Source organism: Haemaphysalis longicornis, unplaced genomic scaffold, assembly GCF_048455015.1.
Source record: "Haemaphysalis longicornis isolate Haplotype H1 unplaced genomic scaffold, Haemaphysalis longicornis Haplotype H1 scaffold_8, whole genome shotgun sequence".
NCBI classification, from domain to species: domain Eukaryota; kingdom Metazoa; phylum Arthropoda; class Arachnida; order Ixodida; family Ixodidae; genus Haemaphysalis; species Haemaphysalis longicornis.
The window spans coordinates 192158425-192185832 of NW_027526445.1; the positions used below are offsets into that span (position 1 = coordinate 192158425).

Sequence of the window (27408 nt, forward strand, 5' to 3'; positions counted from 1 at the left end):
GCATAAAGACAAAGCTAGTGGCTGTCGGAGCTCATTTCTTTGACCTACAAACCTATCTGTATGCCATTTTTCAGCCTTGGCTATGCACTACTGTTTCAAAGTATTAGCTTAATTAAGGCCCCACTTTCACCAGGCAGGTGCAGTGCAGAGAAATTCCATTCCTTGTGCCCACCAGCACTGTGCATTTTTTGTGCAACAGTTTCAAACTCGTTGCTCTTGCTCGCTACCCAGGCAGCTCAGTCGCTGCTTTGCCTCGCATCCCGGCCGAAAGAGCAGACACCAGCGGGGAGAGGTCTAGGGGGAATGCTTTATTGTAGTTTCCAACGGAGAACGAAACTACTACACTGGACGACGACCACGTCTCCTGAACACGACTGTAAAAAAGTGCACAGGCCAACGTACTCCTCGATGCAATAAATATGTGCTGCAAACAGGCAGAGTGTGTGAACGGGTTCCACAACAGCCCAGATTGAAGAAGTACGGTAGGTATGTCGCTACTGCAGTGGTTAGAAAAAGCTTTATCAAAACACCCAAAGCAAGAGGAGGTCAATCCGCTGTTTAATGAAAACTTTTTTTACTGCCCCCTCCGACTCGGTAACAATGTTAACTTCAAGCATGAACACCCGGCACACACCAGCGGTTTTCTTCATTACTGCGAGCGTAGAACTGGGAGCTTTTTTTCCCCTCCCCCAATGGGAGATTACCATCGAACGTCAACCAACAGACGGTCCCAAACTGCACCAACATCGATTCCCCCGCCCTTGGCCCACCGCCCAAACCCAGAAAACAGCAGTTACATACACAGGCGCGCTTACGGGTTACAAGTTTCAAGAAAGAGGGCTAACGAGAACCACGACAGAACACAAACAACCTCCCCGCATCTCTCGCAAAACACCACAGCAGCCTTCTTTGCATTGATAGGTAGGTGGCAGCCAGACACGCGTGCACACATCGCCGACAACAGCAGCAGTGGGAGCAGATTCGAGCTTTGAACGGCCCGAGAGTTGGGGGAGGCTGGCGCACACAATTATGAGGCAGGTACAAATTTCACAGCATCCCGGAGACAAAAACAGACAGACTCTTCAATCTGCACAGTTATCCCTACATCAGCCGCATTGCAATCGCAACAGCGCATTCACAGCCGGCCAAATGGGTGCCAAGTGCAAGCTTCGATAGCTGCTCGCCACACATTTGTGCATTAAGTATAGGATTCAAACAAAGCAATGGCCGCACGCACTCCCAAATAACGCTGCCCAACACACGGTTGACAGGGTAGGTTTATTTTTTTGCTTCAAACTTTAAAATGTGACAGATGTGGCTTGCTAACTTTAAAAAAAAATTAAAAATGAACGGATCATTTGGATAAGATTGGAAATGGGCCACCATACACGGAGAACAAAAACAGCCACGAGGAGGGAAAAAAAAAAAAAAGAATCACGAGTTAGCCAAAGTAAGAGTCCAGCAGACAAACAAAAAAGTCGAAATGCAATCATCTCATTCACAATGACCCTTTGAAAGCACTGCTTGAGAGACAAGAAAAACAATTTACAAGTACAAAAACACTCTAAGGAACAAAACTCACTTCACAATGTCCAGCCCAAACTTATGCAACAGGAAAAGAAAATGTTTTCAACACAACTAGGGAAACAAGGTTCATTGCAAGGGCTCATCAAAGAAGTAAAAAAGAAAAAAGGAAAGGGGTTGAGAGGTAAGGCAAAAAAAAAAAAAAAAAAAAAGTTAGCCACTTGCACAACTGGTGGGAAAAAAAAAAAAAAAAAAAAAAAAACAGGGGGAGGGCAAATCCCGTCCTCTTGCTGGCCCTGGAGGAACGGTCTGGCCCAGCGAAGAGGAGAGCAGCCACTCTACTCTGCCTTGGGCCTCTGTGCCTGTGCTGCAGAATGGCCAATGGGGATCTTGGACCTGATCCTGTGCACAGGGGAAGAGGAAAGACGGGTCACAAAGGCGGGAGAGGAGATGCCCTGCACACCAGCCCCTTGTCACGCCTCTGTTCAGCCTTGCCCACTTCAGAAGTGTCAGCGGTTAGGCGGTAAAGCCGAGCGAACCCTCAAAGTTCAACTTCTACGTCCTCAACTCAGATGCGGGAGCCAACGTACTCTGGTGGTTGCCACGAGGCACCTTGGAATCTGAATTTGTGGCCCCAGTACTCTTGGCAATGAACTTCAACTTCCCGCAAATAGCCAGCAACCAATATAGATTTCCGCCGGCTACGCGCATGAAGTTCTTCACTTATCCTACAAACTCGCTCGTGTAGTTTTACAAGCCAGTGGTTAGCAAACATTGCCAGCCGAGGCACTTCTGGGGCCTGCAAACGCTTCCTTTTTCAGCAAACACAGCACCATAGCAAATGGCAAACTCTGCCCCCCACACACACAAAAAAAAATTCCTGAGCGACTGTCTGGGTGTGCAACAAAACCGCTTCATCAACAGTCAGACATGCCAACCACTAATACCTTGATGGTTTGGGTCTCCCCCATGAGCAAAAAAAAGTTGAAGGAAGGAATAAACTTTTATTCAGGCCCAATCTGACTCCGTGTGTGGAGGCAGACCAGTGGGGAGACTCCTTAGTCCAGGAGTCCCTGGCTCTGGCTGGCAGTCCGGGCCCGTCTCACCAGGTTAAGCTGGGAGCCGGGTTCAGAGCTGGACAGCTGCGCCGCCCACTGTGAAGGGGAGGGGTGGGGATTGGGAGGGAGGTCGGGTGTGTGGGAGCATTCCCATACGATGTGATACAGTGTACCCCTTTCGGGGCAAAACTTGCACTGTGGTGAGTGAGAGGTGGGGAAAATCAAATGCCAAAGTGTATTGTGAGGGAAGGTCCGGGTTTGAAGTTGACGGAGAGTGATTTCATCGGCTTTTGTTAGAGACAGGTGAGGTGGAGGGAAGGTGCGACGAGAGAGCTTGTAGTGTGTGAGTATGTCATTGTAGGCGAGTAGGGGGTGGGCAATGGTGGGGGGGGGGGCAATGGCCCGGTGTACCACTTCTCGGGCCGCGTCGTGCGCCGCTTCATTGCCGGCCAACCCACAATGGCCAGGGGTCCATAAAATGTGGCACTCCTCAGGGAGGTAAGAGGAGTGTTCAATGATGCGTAGGGCAGTGCGAGGGAGTAGACCTTTTTGAAGGTGTCGGCAGGCTTCCCGCGAGTCCGTGATTATTGTCACGTAGTCACGACGAGTGGAGGTAAGGGACAGCGCAATGGCTATCTCTTCCGCTTCAGTTTGTGTTGAGGCTCGCGTGGAGGCAGTGGCGACGGTACGTTTTTGACTATCTACAGTCGCGACGGCGTAAGTCGATCGGTTGGGGTATGGGGATGCATCGACGTAAAGCGTGTCCGGCAGATGCTGGTAGTGGGTGCGGATGTAGTTGGTTCGCGCGGTGCGACGACCATCGTGGATGCCTGGGTGCATGTTCCGGGGTAGCGGGGCGACTTTAATGCGAGCGCGTAGTAGGGGGGGAAGACGTGCCAGGCGGTGAGGCTGAGTCGGGGTCGGATAGCCCAGGCGAGCTAAAGTACTACAGCCAGTGGGTGTAAGCTTAAGGCGTTGGAATTGCGAAGTTCGTTGAGCTTCGCACAGCTCTGTCCAAGTATTATGTATTCCCAAGCGTAAAAACAAGTCAGTAGAGGTGTTAGTGGGGAGGCCGAGTGCAATTTTGTATGCTTGCCTAATTAAAATGTCAAGTTTCTTGTGCTCTGCTGGTTTAAGGGACAGGTAAGGAGCTCCGTATGTAAGGCGACAGATGAGAAAAGCTTGAACCAGACGGGAAGTTTCAGCTTCTTTGAGACCAGTACGTTGGTGGGTGATGCGCTTAACTAGTTGTGCCAATTGAGTAACTGTGCGTTGAAGTGCGAGGATGGTGTGCGAGCCGGAGCCATCTCGTGGGATTGTCAGTCCGAGTACCCTGAGATGGGTTACTACAGGAATGGGGCGAGTCTCTATAGTAAGAGCCGGGTCCGGCGTCGGCGCCGTGTGTCGTCCACGAGTTCTCTGCTGAAGGGTTAGCAGTGCGGATTTTTCCGGGGAGCAGGTAAGACCACATTTAGAGAGATATGTGGTAGTGATGTCGATGGCTCGTTGAAGCGATTCTTGTTGTTCGCCGATGGAACCTGTGTTGGTCCATATGGTAAGGTCGTCGGCATATAGGGCATGGTGGAGGGATGGGACGGTGTCCAGTAGCGGAGGCAGATCTTTGAGAGCTATGTTAAATAGCAAAGGAGAAATGACGGAGCCTTGTGGTGTTCCTCGGGGAAGCGCTGGGAAGGAGGGTGTGCGTAAATGAGAGATCCCCACTGTAGCGGTGCGGTTGGTAAGGAAGGCTCTCACATAGTTGTATAGTCGTGTCCCAACATGGAGAGTGGCGAGGCTGTTTAGTAACGCGTCGTGGGAAACGTTATCGAACGCGCTCTTGATGTCGAGAGCGAGGATACAGTGTTTGTGATGCTTCGGAAGGTTATTGAGAAGGTCTTCCTTGAGCTGAAGGAGGACGTCTTGGGTAGACAGTTGAGGTCGAAAGCCGTACATGGTCGTGGGGAAGAGGTTGTTATCTTCTATGTACGCCGTCAGGCGATTGGAAACCATGTGTTCAAGCAGTTTCCCGAGGCATGAAGTAAGGGAGATGGGACGCAGGTTGGGTATCTCGATTGGTTTGCCAGGTTTGGGGATCAGTGAGATGTCAGCGTGTTTCCAGGCAGGCGGAAGCGTCCCTTGTGTCCAATGATCATTGATAAGATTCAGGAGCTGGTCGAGGCTGGCAGGAGGAAGGTTGCGTATTAAACGATTCGCGATTTTGTCTGGACCTGGAGCTGTGTTGCGCGTGAGGTTGCGGATTGCTGCCTCGAGTTCTTCGTAGGTAAAAGGCGTGTCCAGCGTCGCGTTAGGATCACCAGTATAGTCCGAATAAGAAGGCACAGGAGTCTGTGGAGAAAGTTCGTACCTTTGTCGTAAGGTGTTGAGGAGGCCTTGTTCATCTCCTGGGAAGGCATGCATCAGTCGACGGATGTTATGTTGATTGGTGATCTTCTTCTCTCGGGTACCCATTAATGATCGAAGTAGGTGCCAGGTTTTGCGCGTACTAAGCGTTCCTTGTAACTGGGCGCAAAATTGGAGCCAATTCTGCTGACTTAGTTGTTGTGCGTAGTCTTCCGCTTGCTTTGTGAGGTGAGCTATGCGTAACTTCAGGCGCCGGTTTGTTTTGTTACGCTTCCAGCGTGTTACCAGGCTGTGCCTGGCTGTCCAAAGGTGATCGAGGTGCGGATCTACAGCGGGGTACTCGGTCGTGATCGGGATTCGTTTGGTGTGTTTTTGAAGAGCACGTTCAATGGTGGTCATCCATTCATCGAGGTCCGAATTGGCGGGTGGGGTAGCTTGTAGAGTATCCCGGAAGGCTTTCCAATCTGTGAGGCGGGCGACGCCTAGTTGGGTCTTGGTTATGCCCGAAATGGTGAGGTGAACGATGCTGTGATCACTTCCGAGAGTGTGGGGGAGGCATTGCCATGTGTATTGGGAGACGTTACGAACGAATGTTAGGTCTGGGGTGGTATCCCGGGTGACGCTGGAGCCGAGGCGGGTCGGGATGAGGGGCATGTTGCAAAGAGTAAAGCCGTGACGGTGTGCTGCATCCCAAAGGGTAGTTCCTGATTTCGCATTGCGCGCATAACCCCATGCAGTGTGCGGTGCATTAAAGTCGCCGAGGACTACTAATCGGTGGTGCTTAGCTAATTTAATGACAGTCCGGAGGAGTAGAGGAAGTTCCTGGAGGTTGCCAGAGGGAGGGGAATAGACGTTGAGGATAAAAACACTTGGTTCCTTCTTGCTGGTAGGTAAGAGTTCTACTAGTATGCAGTCAATTGCAGTGCTCAGCGGATGATGTTGCGCTGGGTAGGTATTGTGCACGAACGTGGCGGTCCGCGGCGAGTTGGGATTTTGAAATGTGGTGTAGTCTCGGAGAGAGGGATTGGTGAATTCTACTTCTTGTAAGGCGAGTACTGCTGGGGGGTTAGGGGCGATAAGCTGGTGGAGGGACGATTTTTTCCTGCGAAAGGAGCGACAGTTCCAATGCCAAATTTGAAGGGACGGGGAGGTGGTACAGTTAGGCATTATAAACAGTCCGAGTCTTCCTCGATCGCTTCGTCAAGAAAAAAAAAGAAAAAAAAGGAATGAGAACTTGAAGCCCAAGAATGCCCAGCCAAAACAAATCCAGAAACCCCTTTCCCAGCCCACCGACAAAGGACTCTGCAACCAGGGCGACATGTGGTGGCAAAAATTGCTGCAGATGCACACCACCAGCATCACCGGCATTGCCGCTGTGGCCAAAGCAGCAATTGCCTAGACTTCTTTTTTTGTTTCACTCCCTTTGTGGACCCCTAGAACGGACTACGCCAGCCCTCTGGTGTGTGAATCTATGGCAGAGTGACTGGAGAAACGAGAAGGCACTGACCAGCGAGTAAAGCAAAAAAGAAGCTCAGCCTGCAGATGGAGCTGAAATGTCTTAGTTTTGTTTTACCCATTGGCCAGTGCCTTTTAATTTTAACTCCCTGGGAGCCAAAACATTGCATCCATTAGTCAGTTCGTTTGAGCTTCTTCCACGTATGCTCCCAACCAACTAGCCTTGACAGCACAGTGAGAACACCGTCACGGCAGAGCGCAGACACTCACATGCCCATCACGTTGCCCACGTGTGTCCTGGCCAGGCCCAGGTACTGGTCAATCTCCGCCTGCACCAAGCAACCCCATCTCAGTCACCCGCACACACAGAGAAGGCAGAGAAGAGCACAGTGGCCTGGAAACCCACCTGGTAAGTCTCGTAGACCTTCGGCAGTGTGAACGCAGCGACGTAGGCTGCAGCAGAGAGAGAAAGGGGAAAGAAGATGACAGAGTCAGTGCAGTGTTGAGAGAGAGAGACACTTGGAGCATAATCCAGTGCTGTAGTCTAATTACGCGGGTGCTCGGGACCTTGTAAGAATGTGAGGGCGAAAACCCAGCAGAACCTTCTGTTGACCTGCTGTTGCACCTGGCAGCCGCCCCCTGCACCCCCCCGAAAAGCAAGCCCACTGTGAAGCTCCTTCCAGTCGCTTGCCATCGACAGGAGCCCCCTGTTGATCTTAACCTGCCCCTGTAGAGCCCCCTGCAAAGCCCCTTCCGCTCGCTAGCCACCACCACGAGCACCCCGTTCGCCATCGTTGCCTCCCCTCTCGTGGTGCAGCTGCTCCCCTTTCCCTGAGCCCTCCCCTGACCCTCCTCCCGTGCTGCTGCTGCTTTTTTGCTCTCTCAGCGTGCAATCCCTAGCTTGCACAAATTAAAACTTTTCACTGGCCACCTACTTTCTGTACCTCACAATGCGCATGCTTGAAACAAACTTAGACTTTCACCTGAAAAACATTTCGACTGGAATAGTGCACTGCAGTTGGAAAACAAAACAAGAAGGGCAGGGATGCCACAGCACGTAAAATGGCAAAAACGCTCAGCTGATGTGCACCATGGCCAGATGCTTGAAATTTTCAGTTTTTTTTTTGCATGCGCAGTTATGTCTCACCTATACACGTGTTCAATTCTTACAGGGAAAAAAAAAAAAAAAACCCCTTCTCCCTCAGCTACCCCCAACAAACATTTACCCCCCCTCCAAAAGAGTAATGAACGTTGGCAGCAACAATTTATCTATTTCACACAATCGGATTGCCCTACTACATAAACATGTCTCTGTGACACGATGAGCAAGAACAAAACAGATCATCCGGGCACCATAGGCTTTCTTTAGCAATGCAAGAAGCATGAGCATCACTGCTCCCAGAGTTGTGAGAGCACGTGTGTGGGCCGGTTGGTGAATCAGCCATTAGCCTCGCGAGTGCTGGCCAATCCCGGAGCGGGTAAACGAGAATGGAGGGCTGGCATACTGACGTCGCAGGCAGACGGGCATTGGTGAATGGGCAACAAGCTTCCTATAGGAGCTGCCATTGCCAAAGGGCAATTCACCTGAGAAGGCAGGTTGTTAAGCCAATGTTGTTAAACGTACACTGAAGTGATTCAATAATGTTTCGACCACTCTCGCTGGATTTACGCGACCCTATTCTGTAAAAAACTCGATTCGAACGTCAATTCCTATGACGTTTCATATGACATCAAAACAAAATGGCTTGGCTTGACTGCACTACTGCACGGCTTGCCGACCCTCCGAGGGAATCAGTCGGCCGGCCACCACGAGTCGATGCAATTTGTTCGATCACTAAGCCACAACACGTTCGTGCCCAGAAGGATGCGCCTTGAGTTCGGTAGTTTGTGACACTATCAGGCCAAATGACAGCCCGAATCACTCCACTCAAGCGCACATGCGACGCTTCGCTGACTGGTACGCTAGTAGAAAAATCTAAGGCCAAATGAAGGCGGGAGAAGAGTCAGCAAAATTAATAGAGGCACTGAGGAATTAAAATCAAGCGAAACATTTATTGTTCAGCGTAAAACCAAGGTTGTGGGAAGCACTTTTTGGGCTCGGCAAACAAGCACAGCGGTCAGCAGCACGACCACACAGCTGCGAACGCTTTTCCACCCAATGAATTAAGTCGCTGGAGGTAAGATAATTCTAGTATTAGGGGGGGCACTCACTGCACGAGCACTATTCAAGAAATGGGCATCTAAGCTGCTTGGAATGGCAAAACTACATAAAAATGTAAACTTGCTATACACTATTTACTGCATACTTCCACCCCTGACAGCGCTGGCTTGTGGCTGAGTGGTCTGGCCCAACAGGGATGTTTTTTTTTACAATTCGCAAGTTCGAATCCCCGATAGTGCATGTTTTTTTTTTTAAGTTGATTTATTTGATTTTGGGCAATGTTTTCTAAACTGAAATCATTTTTGCACTGCAACGTTCACTGCTCCACTCACAAGCTCGCAGAATGAGTGCAGACTGACAATGACGTGCTGGCGAGTTCTCATTGGAATGGTGTTGCCACAAGCACCAAATGGCTGCGGGCACAGTCCCGAATCCGAATCAGCCAACCCTTGCTGGTGTGAACACGCTTCTTACGATACAGGCACGAGCCAGGCAAGCTCCAAAGGTGGGGGAAAAGCGCATTGCATTTGAGCGTCTCCGGTGACGCGGAGGGTGTTCATCCACTGTGTAAGCCTCGGCTAGTGATTGTCTCGATTCCAACCATGTTGGTTGGCTCACCTGACGCACATTACAGCCGACAACAACATGGCAAAAGCGTGGTAGGTCGATTACTGAGATATCGAGAATGACCAGCGAACGATAGCATCTGATGCCAAGCATGTTGCACAGAACTGAAACCAAAATTGGTTTGAATTGTAATCTCGGACATCGTCCAAACGCAACTTGTATAGAGATCACTGCTTTCATTGGTGCGGCGGCCGCAGACCGCGTATGCATAGTTTTTCTTCTGTCTCTTTATAAAATGAATACCACCTTATCGACCGGATAAATGATGAAAAGTGCGTTCGTTTGAGCCAGTAAAAGCTTGCACTCTGTGATTCGGCAGCAAGTTTCCAAAAACAGCACACCTCATTGCGCAGCATTGAAAGGGCAGTGGCTGAAGCTACCAGCCGCTTCAACCAGGGTGTCACAAAGAGCAATGCGGAGATTGCCGAAAAATGCGGCTACAGCCTGGGAAGTCACTCAATGCTTCGCAGCCTCGAAAAGGACAACAGCAGGCTGGAGAGGCATAAGAGGATGCACATGGACAGCAACGAAAAAGGGACTTGCAAAGGGGCACCAGCAAGGGACTCTGCCTACAGTCCTTGTCCGCTGTTGGGCAGTTTCAGTAGAGAACAGTGACAATTTCTCAGCAAAAATTGTGCTTTAGACTTGAACATTGTGCATAGATGTGCTGTCTATGGACGAGCCACTTATTCAAGAGCTATTTCACTTGCTGCGTACTGAAACAGACGCACACCATTGTAAATAATGTTTCTTAGGCTGGTTTGGTGGGCAGTGGGCTATCATTTTGAGTGTGCAGTCACACATCAAGTATGGCCATAGTCACAAAACACAAGGGCTACAAAACAGTGCCATTTGTATTGCTGTAGACTCCCTTCAGCAAAACCTAATTTCGTTTGAAACTTCGAATGCTCTTTTCTCAGTTCAATGTTTTTGCACACCATACTCAGCCTTACGGGTGCTTTTTACATGTTATATTAGAGCAAAAATGAGAAGGGTGGCATCATTTTATTCGTATTGAAATTATCTAAGGGGAGGGGGGGGAGGGGTGATGTTATGTGTTATTACTCTTACACCGTCATTACAATTACATTTAAGTATAGCCCTGGTTGCTAATTAGAAAAAAAAATGTTCATAGTAAATGCACAATTTTTTCTTACGTGTAAAATGCCCCCAAATGAACAATAGCATCACCCCCTACAGCAGGTCTTTAGCAACATTGTAATGCATTTAATTTTTGGTTTAGCAAGAGTAAATTTCCATAAAGCCCCACAAGGAGTATGAAATTACTGATTTCAGGCGTCAATGTTTTCCGAACTTCTGCAGCTATCGAGGACTAATTAGAGACAAAAGAAGCGTGAAAAACTGAAGACTGACCCAAAAACAAGGAAAACATTTTTAGGACGCATGTCCCTACTTAAGCCTAAATTTCAATTCTCCGCTAAATCGTGCTTTCACGACGTCAACAATGCTGTATCCAGAGCAGGGCCTTATAACTGAACATGGCCCACTGACCATGGCTACCATCTCAGATGGCTAATTGGTTATCTTGTTTATCGCCCACTTTCACAGATGGCGCTGCAATACTGCTGAAGCGCCAGTGTTTGCACCTTGCTTCTGGCCGGAATTCTATACCTGCCACATTTATATTATGGTTCATACTAATCATTTTCTAAAACATAAGCTATGACTCAACAAAGAGGGTCACATAAGTGACCATGTTAGTCGGTCAGTGTTGTGTCACACAAGTCCAACACGTCCGATGGCTGTGTTAGGCAGTGTCAGCCAGCAAAGTGCCACACTAACTGCTTCGGCGTTTACGTGTTCGTAACCTTAAATGTTCACCCCACATTTCTTACTCTATAAAAATAATGTGCTTTAAATTTCAGTGCAGACAGCTCATTTGGCATGCTTATAAGCCCTGCCCAACTTGCGTTTTCTTTTGCCGGCCTCAGCCAATCGCAGCGCTGGCACATGTGACGCCATAGATTCTGTTGTGGGAAATGAGCTAGTGGCTCGCATGGCCATTCCCTTTTTCCCTAATTAGGTAGCTTATTTGAGCGAAGTGTGCGTTAAAAGTGGTGTCAGAATGATTCTAACGAGGCAATCTTTCGAATGAACCAAACTTGTGTTTCGTCTGCATGGCCCCTTTCAGGAACAAAACACGAATACCTGAGAGGGTGCTGCACAAGAAAACTGGGGGCAGAGTGGCATTACTCCTTCTTGCAAAATTGCACTGCGCCCTGATGCGGCACTTCAGGCACTACCGGAAGGCGATATCGCTGTGTGACGAGGTCTCGACCTTATCTAGAAGGGCTATGCATCAGCGTTGCCTATCTAAGTGGGACGACGCTCAGGTGCCAGAAGTGCAAAGTTTGCTTGCTTATGCTGCTGCTGCTACAGTAACAGACCCTGGCACAGTGGCATTTCAGACTATGGATGAAGCCACAGGACGTTTGGTTGCCAGATGTTTCTTAAGAAAAAATGGGGGTGGGGGGGAATCAGGTTTAACGCGCCATAGGTACACATGGGCTATTAAGTGCATTGTAGTGGTCAGGGCTCCAGACTAATTCTAACCACCTGGGGATCTTAGATGTGCACCGAATATCGACACACCGGTGGCTTTGCTTTTCCCCTCCGCCTGAAAAGTGGCTGCCGCGGTCAGGAATCGAGCCCGCATCTTTGTTTCAAATGCCAGTGGTAAGTGATAGCACCAGACACTCACCGAGAATGATGAGGGTCATGCCATTGAACCAGGATCCCACGTAGGTCAGCACCCAGAAGAGAAGGGCCAGCTGCAATGCGCAGGAGAGGGTAAGCAGAACGCACTCTTTTAAAGCAGAGAACAACACGCCCAGCAGCAGAGCATTTAGAAAGCACCACCGACGGCAGAGGACTCTGGAACCACAAGAAGAGCGTGGCACATTGCTCCAAACTAATCACCAGAAACCAAGACGGCACACGGGCATAAGTAGCCTTCCACTAGGCCAAACAAATAAAGCCAAGAGACAGCTATTCTCGGCGACTCCCATTCACACACCGTTTAAAACTGAAAAGGAGAGAGAGAGGACAGTGTTTGCATGGTACCACCTGAAATAACTGTTTGGCATACACAACAGAGCCCTTCTGATCCCCTGAAATACACAGCTGAACCATGCTTGCCACAGGGTGCAAACTGTAAACCCCAACACCAAGCCAGAGCTGCCACGTTAGTTTGGACAGATGTTAAAGCTGCTGCTCGCTTCATTGACCGGCACGTATGCTAATGAACTACACTACGGCCTACATTATGGGCCCTTAATCAAAAGGTCTCTTCAAACTGTCACTTTGAACTGCTCCAGAGCAGACGCATCACTCGTGCGCCCATATGCTACTGCGACAGCAGCTTTGGGCCTCCCAGGAGCGGGTCAGGGCGCACAAATAAAAGGAGGTGTGTTTGAATAGACTCCACGGTCTCTACAGCCACTTCTCTCTCTCCCACCGCCCAAACAGTACCAAGGCGGCTGGCTGAAAGGGCACAGCAACACAGGCTGAACTCGCGTGTTGCGAGTTATCAGGAGCAGAACGCATGCAGGACAAGGGCCTTTTATACACACGTCCTGTGCTGTCCGAGTGCCTTCTTCACCCCCAAATTTCCTCACTTGGTCCCTGTGCTGAGCAGCCTCTCTCTCGACTTCCCGGCCCATCTCGTCGTAGCCACCCTGACACCCTGGTGGTGCACCCCTGCACCCCCTTTCGAGGCGTCTCCCCCTACTCCTCACAGTATCGCAGAGTAGCCACACGGTCTTTCTGGCTTCCTTTCACTGCGTGCACTTCCACAGTGATGGTGCACACATTGTGGTCGCAGCACTGAAACAGGAAGGAGAGCGAGACCTAACACTCTTTGCCCAGCAGTCAACAGGAATGCTACCTCCAGCCGACGCTCAATTCACACAGTCTGACCTGGAATTTTTACCGTCTCTCTTCAAGTGGCTCAAAAAGAAATGGTGCACCCCAGGATGTCACCTTAAACGGGTCATGAAGATAGAATGCACTTGCCTTTGCCTAATTTTATCTCCTTGAACAGCCTGTTGAGAGCATAAATCCCAAATATCTCCCCAATTCATCCCTTCTGCAATTTAGGGGACACCTTTGAAATGCTCGTTTTGAGGCGCAGCTCAAGCAGCCATGCGATACCACCAATCGGAAGTGCAACGAGCAGTGACATCATGTTAAGAACATTCCAGAGCTACTTACACGCTCTTTGTGCTTACTATTTTGTAAAGCTGCAAACCAGACATTTATGCACTGGATCACTGTTTCTTGCTCATTTGCGATTGAATTTTTGCAATTGGAGAGTAAAAAGTTAATCCATGCTGTAAATTTCCATTTTCAGCTTTCGGTCACCTATCTTGTCAGATCAGGAAGTTCATGTCCGCGTCACTCACATTAGTGGCCATGTGAGGCAGACGTTGGCAAGCTTCAGCAAGATACCAGCAAGGTCAACAGATTATACTGGTACCAAACAGCGTAAACAGAATACCCAATTTACGCAAATGTCCTCCTTGAACTTGATTGCTTTAGCCTGGGCCACTCGCCCTAGGTTGTGCCACCGCTGGACTGGACTTGCACTCACTGTGTCCAGACCTGCTATCTACTTGCCCATATTGTGCAACGAAACAGCATGTATTTCAGTTTGTATTGCAGGGGTCCACATTCCCACCTACCCGCACACCACAATTCTTTCCAACATCTCTTCACGACCCCTTTAACACCCCCGAGCCCAATGATGCAACATCAGATGAGACCTACCTGTTATATTCCGAGTCCCTCCTACACTAGTACCTCCAGTGGAGGAGATCGATTTCCCCATGCATAAGCATTGCAGAATCCTCCCCTCACCCGAGTGGAAGGAGCAAGTGGAGTGGAGGGGGGACTCAGAATACGGCCCCTAGTCTCTTTAAATTTGGCAGTTTCATTTGCATCCTCCACTGGTGTACAGTTGGCTGAACACTTTAAACAGACGACTGATATCGTGATTGGGACAGCCGCCAGCATCACAAAGTCATCGGGCGCAAGATGGTGCTGGTGATAGCTGGAGTGCTGACTGCTTCACCCGTGCCCAATCGCAGCAAGTGCTGTGAGCAAAAAGCATAGAAATGCCTCTGTAACAAGCTCACATTCCCTGTGGCGATCGGGCACAGGTGCAGCAGTCAAAGCAATCAGTGCACCATCACCAGCCGCCATAAGCACACCAAGAGCCTTGCCTGGCACCCGGTGTCTGTTGCCCAGTGGCGCTGGCAGCAGTCCAAGCCACGCTCCCCGTCATTTCACTCAGCTGTGCCTTTGCAATCCATCAGCCAGGGAGTGCAGCGAATGTGCGGGAGCACCCCTGACCTTGAGCGAGTCGACGAGGTCCTCGACCAGGAAGAGGCTGCGCAGGCGCTTGACCAGCTCCTCGGCATGCTTGACCACCGTGTCCACAGTCTCATGCACCCGCTCCTTGGGCAGGCTCAGGTCCTTCTCCAGGTACTCCCTGGTGCAGGGGGTGCACACAGTCAGCCACAAAACCCCCCTACTGCAGCTCTGCCCTCACAGGCAAGAGTTCGTGCTTCCTCCGGCCGCGACATTTTTTGCTAGCATGTATTCCCCGTTGCCCCACTGAACTTCACCTGCGAAGAGTCAGAGCTTGCGTGCCACATGCCAATCTTTTGTCCTCCTTGCACTGCTGCTTATGAGCAATTGGATAACGAAACAATTACGTAGGAATCTTGTTTTATACAGCCCCAATGCTAAAGCCAGCACACAGCTAAATATACTAAGTATCACATAATTCAGGCTCTTTACACTGAAAAATAAGGTAGAGAAATTTTGTGAGCCCAATTTCTGGTTTTTGGGGAGCATTAGGTTACTTTGTCAAGCTTGTTCCCCACCAATGTTTTGTTTAACGTGGCAGCATCACTCCTACAATGGCCGACACATCACCACACAGTAGCCCAACTTGCAATAAATTTCCACCCACTGGACGTAAAACTGCACACACGGATGAGACAGCAAAAAAGAAGAGAGTTTTACGTCTAAGTATGAAGAACCAACAACCCAACATGCTTTGCTCAGCCTACTACATGCAAAGGTTAATAGTGGAATAATGCCCACTTAATTACTTTTGCTTCCTCAAAAGGAGTTCTCCGAGACCAACAAATTTCCCATAAGGGACGTATTCCAATTTAAACAAAGCATCAAGGATATAAACCCATGCCCACTTGTATCCACAAGACTACATATGTACTCTTGGATAGACTGAGCCGCCTGAAAACGTGAACTATAAAATTGCCGACATTTCCATTGTAATTTCACATCAAAATGCAGAAGATAAACAACATTTTGAAGATTGTCTCATCAACCACCAGTCTGGATTACTGTGGTGAACATCTAGGCTGCATATTCATCAGAATCAAGTCAACGAAAAGGAAGATGTTACAATGGCGTATGGTTTGGCAGTCCATCTCAACAGCTTAAAATTATTACGTGCAAGATTTGGTGCGTTCAACAATAGACACGGGAGGGATATTGTACGTGCAGTTAAATAAAACGGGGCAGAGCCAACAAGGGTTCAGCAAAGGCAACAATGTCAACAATGGGGAACTTGGAAACATCAAACTACCCCAGCCGTTATGAACTACCCCTGGGCACCGTAACCGACTGGTTCAATGGCTACGCTCCCCAAGCACAGGCGAGCAAATTTCCCTCCACTGCTAAGGCACCGGCTTAGAGCAGATGTCTAGGCAAACCCCCCCCCCAGCTGCTCACTTGAAGGGGTGCCCCTCGGAGGACTTCTGGACGGCCTGGAGCACGTTGCGGTAGACGCGGAAGGCGATGGCCACAGTCAGGGTGCCCAGGGCCAGGTAGGCCACCACGCTGATCAGGGAGAAGCACGTCAGCGACAGGAGCAGGGCCAGCACGGCCCCGAACACCAGGCCGCTCTTCTTCGGCTGCCGCCAGTACACCAGCTGCTCCACTGGGGGAGAGGGGGAGAGGGGCAGAGGCTCACACACCCGGCCCTGTCCAGACAGTTCTCGCGCAGACGCACGTGGGGTACGCACAGCAGCCACCCACACGACCGTCTTTGTGAGACAAGAGGCAACGTGAGTGCATGACAACAATCTCGGGACAGGTTCACAGTGTACAGCCAGTGTGTGCTGCTCGTGCCAGAAAATCTTGCAGGTTGGTGGAAAACCACGTGCTTAGAAACGACAACAAATGCTCAATGCAACGCTAAATTTCTCAGGGACACTCATACGAAGCTACTGATCAACTGAAAGATTTGGCATGTTTGGCTCTGGGTTGGATACAACCCAGGGACCTGCCGAATTCAAGGTGAGCACAAAACCCCCGGACCACCACAGCTCAAGTCAGGCTAATTGAACACGGGCACGGTATATGGACGGTGGCCTTCAACTTAAAAATACGTCAGGGACACGTACTGCGGCCTGCAGGAGTGACTTCAGCAAGCTAATGAAATCAGACGACTAGCAAAGCACACTTCTACTCATCATTATCGGGAACCTTAACTAATACAGTGAAAGCTTGTTAATTTGAACTTCGATACAGTAGACTCTCGATAAACGGAACTTCAAGGGACCGGAAAAATTAGTTCCATTTAACAGGAGTTCCGTTTACTGAGATAGACGTGCAAAGGTGCAAATTTATGTGCGTACACACTTCTAAGGGCATTTCACGGAACTCTAACCACTAGAAAGTGACTGTAGCTGATAGCTTTCAGAAAGCAAGAAAACTACAAGAAGCGTAGGCACAGCATTCACAAAGTTGATTTGGCAACAATAAGTCGCTGTGCACTACAAAATGCGTCAATTATTTTTGTTTGAGTCCTTGCAACTGCATCTTCACGGAGGCTAGAGGCCTCAACTTCGCGAGTGCTTACGAGCCACCGAATTTAGAAGACGGCAACGTGGTAATGAAGGACGAATAGCAAAACGATGGCACGAACGAGGCGACAGGAGGTGGGCCCTGTAGCCTCGGCGTCTAGAATCAAGACCGAACGACTGGAACAAGAACTGCAACGTTGCATTCATTGCGCTAACACGGCTATCCACTTACGAGACAACAAGGCTAAAAAAGCATGAAGGGAGGGGAAAAAAAAGAAAACAAGAACGAAACAGCCGGAATCGTAAAAAGCTGATTCTCATGCCAGTGGATTTCACAAGAAGTTCCATTTCTGGTTCTGTTTCCACGGTGATGCAAAAATTTTAGTTCTGATTACCGAGAGTTTTTTTTACGTTATCTGAATACAAAACCAACCAAATTCCAGGCAACTGTTCCGTTTAAGCAGCAATTCCGTTTAAGCGATTTCCGTTTATCGAGATTCTACTGTACATCAAAATTATGAATAATTTGAAAATCTATGCACAGCAGACGCTCTGGAAGACGTATTCTTTGCAAACTATGTCGATGAGGCTAACGTGGTGTGTGCAGTGCACTGACAAATGTGAGCTTCACATCTCAGGTCATAAGTGCGAAAACCTGTCAATGTCAAAGCATAGTGCCATCATGGTTGAAAGGAATGCTGCCCTTATCTTCTTCTGTTTTGAAGGAGGCAAAGATGAGGCCTTTCGCTAAATTTGTTAAAGCTCACTGTCACCTTACGGGGAGGGGGGGGACAAAAGGCATGCCACAATCACGGGCTTTTTCAAACATTAAACCGTTGACATGCCCCACTGCATCCCTATTGCAGTGTAGTGTTGTTACTGTTCTCTTTCAGTAGTTCAAAATTTCGTCAATTCGAACTGAGATGGCGTCCCCTCACGGTTTGAATTAATTAACTTTTACTGTGTTAGTAATAATGCTCACACAGTGATTGGCCAAGCCTCTCAGCCATGAAATGAAGAAAGCATTAAAAATATGCTAAGGGAAATGAATTTTGGTATGGTATTGATGAGAGCCCACAGTCGCACCACTGGGCACCAAATCACTACCGATACATAAACCCAGCACACCACCTCCCACTCGACACGGATCCTTCAAATTACATTGATGTGGTTTATACACAGGGTTGTTCGTTTTCCCATTTTATACATTTTTTAAATCGGGGGGTAAAAATCGGGAGCTATTTTCTAAACTGATAATCAGGGAGAATTCGGGATCAAAAAAAAAAAAAACATTAAAAAATTCGGACTTTTTCAGGTTAAATGTACATACAGGTGTACTAAATAATATACTCAGTGTATTTTATCAGTAGGTATCACGAGCTTCTTAACACGTTCAAATGTCATTTGCTTCTTGGAAATTTGGTGTTTGTTTTGAAATGGATTATTAATGACAGTAAAGAGCATTGATAACTTGTCCTGGTTTACGTGCATTATCTGCATGCACAACATGTCGGTCTTTATTCAAGACCTGTCCAATTGCAGAGCGTATCGCATCTGGGAAAAAGTTCTCTCCCCATCACAGCTTCCATTAGCTAGGCACACAGCCTGTGGTAGCGAGTGGTAGGGTCATGCCAACACTCAATGAGTTCGAAAGCTGCGTTTGTGGGGCTTGCTTCCAACAAGAACTGGTTGAGAACGGCCGACCGTGAGCCCACTATTGTGCGGATCACTACTTAGAAATGGTCCAATCGGGGAGAAATGGGATTTAACCAGATTCTTCCGAAACATGTGCGGGGTGCAAAAATAGGTAAATGCAAAAATAGGGTAAAGTCGGGTGTTACCCCAAAGCGAACAACCCCTTGTATATAACAATTGCCCCTCAACTGCCTACACCTGCAGCAGCAGCTGTGAAATGTGGTTGCCCGCGACAAAAGGGTGCTGATGATGGGTGGCAATGGTGGAATGTGGAAGAGAAAAATCGAAACCACACCAAGGGACATGCAATCAGTCAGCAAGGAAGAAAGCAAGAGCAGAGGACACGACGGTGCAAGTGAGAAGCTAAAGTTATGAGGTGACTACCCCAACATATGGCACGCAAGCAGAACCATGGACGAGGAAAATGAAACATGTCATACTGAATGCGATGTGGCGGCATACACAATTCCAGCCTCTCTGTTTGACAAGTACTTTGTACTTCACACAGACTGTTTTATTTGGATGGTGAAGAAGCGATTGTCCTGTTTGCTTCTTTCTACGTCCGCATTTTTTTACTGGTAAAATGGTTCTAACTCTGTTAATTGCACGTTTGTCATTCTCATTTGTCTTACCCACCCATTCCTAAAAGCCGTCTGGCACAGAGGGCATCATAAATACGGCGGTTGAAACGTGCTGAGGCAGAGGCGGTGTCTGGCATGAGAACGACCTCACACGGCAATCCTACATCCCAACCACCTGCCCTCAAAATTAAAATAAATTCTTCGTGCTAGAAGAGCTTGCAACCCAAAAAGCATACCAAAGTAGATGGATTCAAACAGCTGTGTACCTCAAAGTGGTTCACCATGCACCAAAATTCTGAAACAGCAGTGGTTGTGCCTGCATGCCTGCCAAATGCAGCAACTCACGTGAACACGCAATTCAAAAACCCAGCCGGTAATTTGGACGTTTATTCCAGAGACCCAGCTCCCTTATCCCCTCGCATCATGTGGGTCCATGCACTGACAACTGGCCACCGTGTGGTGCCTATTGGTGTTGGCCATGGACAGCAGGAACAAAAGGCTACCACCCCTGCACACAACTGATGGCACCATTCTGCACCAGCACTGCACGCACACATGTCAAGGCTTGCTTTGCGTGTTTGTAGCTTTTTTTTTTTTCTTACTGCGCCAAACACTGGCCAAACGAAGCCACATCCACATGTGTTGGATGGTTATGCCAAGGAAGGGCCGGGTGGGCATTTAGCTGCTCACTGACATCGGCAGTTGTATCCCAGGAGAGGCAACCATAGCACGGAAGAGGGGGAGGGCGGGCAAAAAATGAGTTCGGTCTGTTAGTGCACCGCTATCTCACACGTGGGTGTTTTGATGACAGAAGCTGGATAGAAAAATAAGGTTAGGAGGCCAGAGTCTTCGCAAAAAAAGTTTGCTAGCTACAATAAGCAAAAGACCGAATATTGCAACGATTCTGAGTACCCATATTGTTCACAATCTGCAACCTCGTGTATAGCTGCTACCCTATGGAACCACAGCAGGTAAAACGCAAACGTTCCAACACACTTTTTCCTAAGTATTCTATTCGCGGAAAATGTCCAGTGCTGAGCGCATTTCAACAGCTGCCGAGCTCAATTAAATTTGCTGCCGGGTACAAGGCACTATGTCCAAAGCTACACAAATTCGAGAAACAGGAATCACAAGCTTTAAGAATTGATTGATTGATTGTATGGTTTAACGAGCCAACGCAACTCAGGCGATGAGGCGCCCCATAGTGGAAGGCTCCGGATTAATTTTGACCACCTGGGGATCTTAACGTGCGCTAAAATCTCGAGCACACGGGCGTTTTTGCTTTTCGCCTCCATCAGAAAAGCGGCCGCCGCGGCCGGGAATCGAACCCGCGACCTCGTGCTCAGCAGCGCAACGCCTTAGCCACTGAGCCACCACGGCGGGTACAAGCTTTAAGAAGACCAGCGGCAACGCCGAGATGCAGCAGAAACGTTGTTCAAGCAGTTTACACTGCGCGGGCACAAAGAAAACCAAGACTGCCGGCCAAAGCCATCGCGGGGTGTCCCGCCAGTTTCCCTAATTGCACGCTTCGGGGGTTCCGCACTGCGCTCAAACAGAAATCTCGTTTTCGAAAATGAGCAGCAAAAAGAGAGAAGAGTCTATTTCCTACAGCAACAACACCTGCCCAGTTTCACAACGCGCCCGTAGCTGAACACAGATGGACGAAAAAAAAAGATCGAGCGGCCAACACCGGCAGTGCAGCAGCAGCAGCAGCGCCAACGTGCGTCCAACGTGGCACAGGTGCCGACGCCGCTGGCGAGTGACGCTTCCAACGCGGCCTGCGACGCGGGATTCAAAATTTCCGGCCCCAGATCTGCGGCCACGTCCACGCACACAAAGTTATTGCGGGAACGTTAGGCACGAACCAACACGGCGGACTTCTTCGCCCTCCGCAAACCGAGCGCGACCCAAAGCCTTTCGCGGCGACCATACGGCAAGGGAACGAACAAGTGCCCAAACAGCAGCCGTCGCCGAGGTTAACTGCGTGCGCCCTGGGCTCGTCCGAAACACACCACATGGCGACAATTTAAAAAGTACGAGCAGCAAAAGCTACGAGATCGCGTGCACTGCTGCACCTACAATGACGGGACAGCGAAAACAACAGATCGATGGCCCTAATGCGCCCGAACGCTCGTCTGCCAAATGCAGTTTGACGGGTTGCGGGGCGCACACCCGCACGGCGTAGTTGGTTCGCATCGAGACTCGAACCCGATGGGCCTAGAGGTTGGAGGAATCGCGCAGCAACGACGAGCAAGGAGAAAAAAACCTTACGCGGCGTCTCGTGGTCGTAGTTCTTGGGCTCTTCGGCCGCCGTCGCACCTGGGGCGTCGCGTCTTCGGCCCATGTTGTTCGCAAAGCAAAAGGAGTGACCACCGCTACCTCCAGGAGGAGAACGAGATCGGCGGCAGAAGACGACGACGAGGAGGAGGAGGAGGAGGAGAGAGAGCGGGAGGGAGAGAGCGAAGCGTGACACGCGAGGGGGAAAAAGAAACAAGTGGCCGCACACGCAACCAAGGAAGCACGCCGCGGTGATTCCAGCAGCAGACGACGACGAAGACAGGGCGCCGAAAACGAAAAGGCCGCCGACCTCACCGGTCCACAACAGGGGAGCCATCGGCCCCGGGGGGTTAATTGCTAGCCCTAATTCGCCCCCGTCCCAGCCTGGATGGAACATAAACCTTGGCAGGGATTGCGGGCGCAGTGAACACGCCTTGATGGAAGTTTTGTGACAGTTTCTTGGCTCGTCGGAGAAGATGAATCGCACTTTAAAAAGGCACGACACAACTAAACTGTCGCAAGTGCTTTGCAGTGGCCAGTAAAGTAACAGAAGGAGGTAAGTAGGTGCGAGGAACATCACGAATTAAACGAACGCCGGTTAAAAAAATACAACGGACGCAGGAAGACATGCCACACATACGAGACGCAAGTGGTATGTGGTGCGTTTGTTTGTGTCCTTGGCACTTTGAAACCAGCGCACGTTAATTTTACAACCTCCTTAGTACAATTATGCCGCGCTTCACGAAGGAGAAATGGTCTTTCCTTACATTAGGAAACAAACGTAGAATCGGCAACAAAAAAGATAACAGAGCGCACGCTTTTATCATGGAGGGGCAATGGATTTCGAAGTTTTTCCGTCACTTCAACGGCTTGACGCAGGCTGCAACGCTGAAATTTAGTTGGTACGACGGCGTATAAATAAAAAAAAAGACAGGTCAACAGCACTTGACTATCGTTGAACGTTATTAAACGTTCTTAATTTGATTAAATTAAGCTGAGCTTAACAGAGTACCCGAAATTCAAGCAACTTTTTCAGACAAAAACTCAAATTAGGCTTAGGTGGCACAAAAACCAGCAAGCAAATAATAACCAAAGCTGAAAGGTATGCGGCGACCAAATGGGACGTCGGCTAATCTGCACCGCGCTTCTAAGAACGACTCAAGCGGTGTTGATTAAGCGAGAGCAAACAAATAAAATCCTCGGATGGCGTTCTGCACTCTCGCCTAATCTCAATGTCAGGGTCGCCTTCGCACGGTCCCCGCGGCTTTCGGAGAAAGGATTTCTTCCTCCAACTTAACAAAGGCACCTCGTTCAGAGAGGCGCGTATAATTAGCCGAACGCTCGCGGGGAAAGTCGCCCTCTTCAGCGCTCGCGGGTTGTGCAATCAGCGCAAATGAGGGCAAATACCGACGAAACTTGACGCCTGAAATAGAGACGACACAGAGGTCCACGATTAGGTCAAAACACGTGCATGCACGCATTCTTCGCCGCCTCCACCGGTACCGCGAGAGTTGCGGGAGTGCTTGAAGGAAGGAAGGTTCACGCCTGTTCGGAGCGGCCTATCTGCATGATCGACGATGGAATGAGCAATAAGTTATCCGCGAGCACACCCTCCATAAAACAGCTCCTCCTCTGTGCAATGGCTTCCTCGTTTCACGCGCACTTCCGAACTCTGCGCTCGCTGGAATCGCCCCTCCTGCAGTCTGAGGGCCGTTAACGCGATAATCGAGTCTGCGGATCGGCGCCGGATAAAGCTCAGATCGCTCCGTAAGTGGCAGGAGCATTTATAAGGCATCCACAAGCGCCTCACCTTGGGGTACGGTGAAGAGCCGTTTGAAAACGCAGGAGCACTGTTGGGGTGTCCCCTTGGCCGCCGAATCCCCGGCGCTGCTGCTATCGGCTTCCATTGTGCGGCTCGGTCGCTCGCCCGGTTCCAATCACAGGCACGAATACAAGTTCGACACCGACTCGCTCGTCTCCCGGCCTCACACGCCCCGCCGACACCGAAAAACGACGCACTACGGCAACACCACAAACCCGACGACCACCGAACGCAGCGCAGAAAAACACGGAGAGGGGGGGTGGGCAAGTGGCAGAGCTCAAATAAAACGCACCCTCCCAGACGCCGATTCGAGCTCCAGTGCGCATGCGCACTATCGGAAAAGCCCGCGCCGCGCCCCCCTCGACCTCGTCCTCCGCTTGTCGCTGTCCGCTTTCCTCTTGGAAACTGCCGTTCCACGGTGGTCTGCTTCACCCCGTTTACCGAGTCGCTCGTAGTCACTCGTATAACCACTCGCTTCCTCGGAATAATGTAGCGCGCACAACCTTCCTAAACGCATACTGGCGGTGTGTGCGCGTGTGTGTGTGAGGGGGCGTGCACACTAATCAAGCGACTTGTTCACGGGTCGAACGCGAAAACCGCGGGACGCAACCGACAACCTTCTGCAGTATCGCCTGCTTTCTGCTTTTGATAAACACATTTGCTCAGCAGCCTTGTAACAATAACGCAAAATGGACTCTTCTTGTCGTTATGCTCCCTTCAACGCAGCAGCTTTTGAAATCAGATCGCGAAAAGGAAGTAGCAGGACACTAGCAGACGACGGGCAGAAAAAAAAAAGAAAGGAATGGCGGCTAACAGCTGGGCGGCCCCGTCTCGACGGTCTGTATTTTTTGTTTCTTTGTACGGTCAGTGGTACGTTTATATAGCCCCCCGTCGGGACGCGCAGGCATCGATTGAGCGCCGCAGCGGCTAAATTGATGTAACCTCGTCGTTCCGAGAGTGCTTTCGTTGTACTGCTGCGTTTGATGCCGCCGTCGTCGCACGCAGCGAGCGCTTGCATTCGTTCCAGCCGGAGCAGCAGACGCTCGTTGCGCCATTTCTTTCTCTATGGTTGCGCTGTTGCGTCTGTACTTACCTGGCTGCTGTACGGTCGTGACCGAAACACACGCAACCGAGACCACCAACTTCACGCTTTGCGCTACGCCCTGAACGAGCCTGTCGTCGGCGGGGTTTCGTTTCAAACTTGTTTCCTTTTTCAGACGGCAAGAAAAACAGCGCTCCGCGGCAGTGGCTGCTCGGATGCTACATTAAGCAGCTTCTTCCGCTTAGTGCTGTAGCACTTTCCACTTGCGCTATAGACCGAAGCGGCGGCAGTAATAAACTTAGATTATGGCGGTGTAAGAAAGGCGGTCCCCCAGCTACACGCATTCATCTCCCTCCAATGTTGTGAGGTTTTTTTTTTTTTTTTAATGTTCCCACCGCATGCTTCGGACGTAGCACCGTAAGGTTAGCTTTACAGCATGCACGCTTACCTGTCGGATGCAGACACGCCGGGTTCCAGGCGAGGCCTGCAATGTGTGTTACAGCGATGTTAGGGGTTAAAGAATGTTATTTTCCACACCAAAGTTCAAGACAGCTTATTTTTGAAGTAATGCAAAATGCGAGGCATGCGCACAGAAACATGCGAAACCGATCAGGCAAGGGAGTAAGTACATACTCCATTCAGCTAACAAGTTGGTTCCTTGTTACACAAGTTCAAAGCACAGTTATCGACAAAAAAAAAAAAACGGTAGAGGAAAGTAACTAAATTAAACCTCGATAGCAGCTCATTTTGATGACAAAGCTCGTTAATTAAAAACGCGCACCCGACTGAGCTTAGACGTGCATTGGTTGTTCCGATCGCCAGCTACATTGCAGGAAGGCATTGGGAGCGGATCCTCGAGGTTCAAGGCAACGTTTAAAGTATCTATAAACGTTGGTTCAAGGGGGCAGACGGTAGTACTGGGAGAGTAGAACGCCAGCGCGTGGTCGGTATTTTCGCTGTCATGCACACTAAGGTGTCCTGTAAAGCGCAAGTAGCTAGGTTAAGCGATATTCAGCGTCTGAGCTCGAATCCAGAGGTGAGCGTTTATCCGCTTCGGTTTACCGAAAAAGAAAAGAGAGAAAGAAAACACGAACTGCGCCCACGTCAGGAGCGGGGGATATATGTAACACGTTGAACTTTTTCGTTTTTCCTCATTCGTGAGAGGGCGCCGAACTTGAACCCGGCCGCGTCTACGTGACCTCCACGAGGAAGCAGGCGCCGAGTCGCGTTTTTTCTCCGCAGGCAAAAAAAAAAAAAAAAAAAGAAACCAGAAAAGAACAGAAAACTAGAACGGGGCGTACGAATTTTCAATGTCGTGGTCCCACGTAGGCCGCATTTAACGTCGCAGTATACGTCCACACGGGTTGAGACCACACGTGTTGTTGCATTCTTTGGACCCCGGAGGGCACGAAACGACCCAGCATCCACGGTCAGTTCGAATGCGTAACGGCGACAAGCGCGCAGCAGCGGGATTCGAACCCACAAACCTGGGCAACCGAAAACCACATCCCCCTTGCCGCGAACGGATCGACAACAAGACCACTCGACCACGGCACCAGCCTGCAACTGCTTGCCAACAATTCATAGTATCTAAATCCCCGAAGGAGGATGTAGTTTGACGCCGTGTGCATTTGTATTCCTATTTGTAACGGTATTCCTACTTCAAACCAAGCCATTACTTGCCTTCCCAGGAAAAGTTTAGGCTTGTGCTTGTCTAGTCGCGCGGCCGCACGCAGATGGGTGTGTCGACGTCAGTAACCTATTAGCGCTATTAAAGTAAATATACGAACAAATAAATTTGAGAGGCCAGTTTGAACGACCGTGCAGGTTCTAACGGCGGTACAAAATAACCTCGATTTCCGATTACGTGAGGCGCTCAATGGCTAAAACTTGAGCCACTTCAAACGAGAACTCAAACGAGAAGTTGAAATTGAGGGCGCAGCCGTGAATGGGAGAGGCGGTTGTTTCGATGATATTCGCTAGGCGGGTCAAAATCGGGCATTACGCAATCACGGCGCATCGACAGGCGAGACGACGCACGTGGGCGTGTCTCCGTAGAGAGCGTAGTAGCGGCGGTACGGTGCTGTTGTAGTCGTACGTGTGACTCACTCACCGGTTAATCCGCAGCACGGTGACGCCCGTGAGGAACCCGTGGTCGACGACGGTTCGGCCGTCATCTCGGAGGCTTTAGGCCTAGACGCAGGAGGGAGCGTAGGCTTAACGTCCACAAAAGACTCCGCAGCCGATTTGACTGGCTTCAGCTGGGGGGCTTCTAAATTGGGAGCACCCGTGGCCACCTCCGGCGCAGCCTTGTCGGGCGCTGGAGCGCTGGGCGCTACGGTAGCCGGCAAGGAGTCGCCAAGTAGGTCGTCTCGCGACGAGCCGTGCTCGGCGCCGGGGTTTGAAGAGAACGGCTCTAGCGCGGGTTTTAGCGCCGGCGAGCTGTCGTATGTGGGACTCCCGGCGTCAGGGTGGGAATCTGACAGGAGGTCCAGGTGATCGGGCTTTGCGGGCGCACCGCCGCTGGTCAGCGGAGAAGCGGAAGAAACGGCGCTGCGCGCCGCATCCGTCACCCCGCTGCCCGTCGCGAACTGGGCGAGGTCTTCGCTCAGCGCGTCCACGGCCGATCCGGCGACGAACGGCTTCGGCGCGTTCGGGGACTCGTCTCCGCTGTCTAGATGGGGCTTCGGCGCGGCGTCGCTGAGGAAATCCATGCTGGGCGAGGAATCGGCCGAGCTCTTTCGCGCTGCGTTGGCAGGAGGACTTCTGAGATGTCGTCTGCTACCGTCAGGAAACGGCGCGCAGTGGAGTGTGACTCATACAGCGGCCCGCATGCCGGCGCCCGGAGCGCTAGCTGTCAAACGCACAATGGACCGTTGAAGTCGTCTGCCGCTATGCTTTGTCACTTTTGAAGCTATTTTTTTAAATATGACCTCTAAGGAA

The 27408-nt window shown here is 50.2% G+C and overlaps 1 protein-coding gene across 4 annotated transcripts; it reads right to left on the bottom strand.

Moving 5' to 3' along the window:
• Positions 1-290: 290 nt before the first annotated feature.
• Rtnl1 (reticulon) lies at positions 291-27286 on the bottom strand. Of its 4 annotated transcripts, XM_077681539.1 has the most exons (8): positions 26579-27286; positions 24914-24949; positions 15973-16180; positions 14560-14698; positions 11909-11978; positions 6805-6851; positions 6669-6727; positions 291-1926 (listed from the first exon to the last, which is right to left on the bottom strand). In XM_077681539.1, exons 1-8 carry the CDS (start codon positions 27177-27179, stop codon positions 1863-1865), a joined length of 1224 nt encoding a protein of 407 aa, XP_077537665.1. In that variant the 5' UTR covers positions 27180-27286; the 3' UTR covers positions 291-1862. The 4 variants fall into 4 exon arrangements, with proteins under 4 accessions (XP_077537665.1, XP_077537666.1, XP_077537668.1 ...); XM_077681540.1 differs by lacking the exon at positions 24914-24949; XM_077681542.1 differs by lacking the exons at positions 24914-24949; positions 26579-27286 and adding an exon at positions 23412-23927.
• Between the last annotated feature and the right edge of the window lie 122 nt (positions 27287-27408).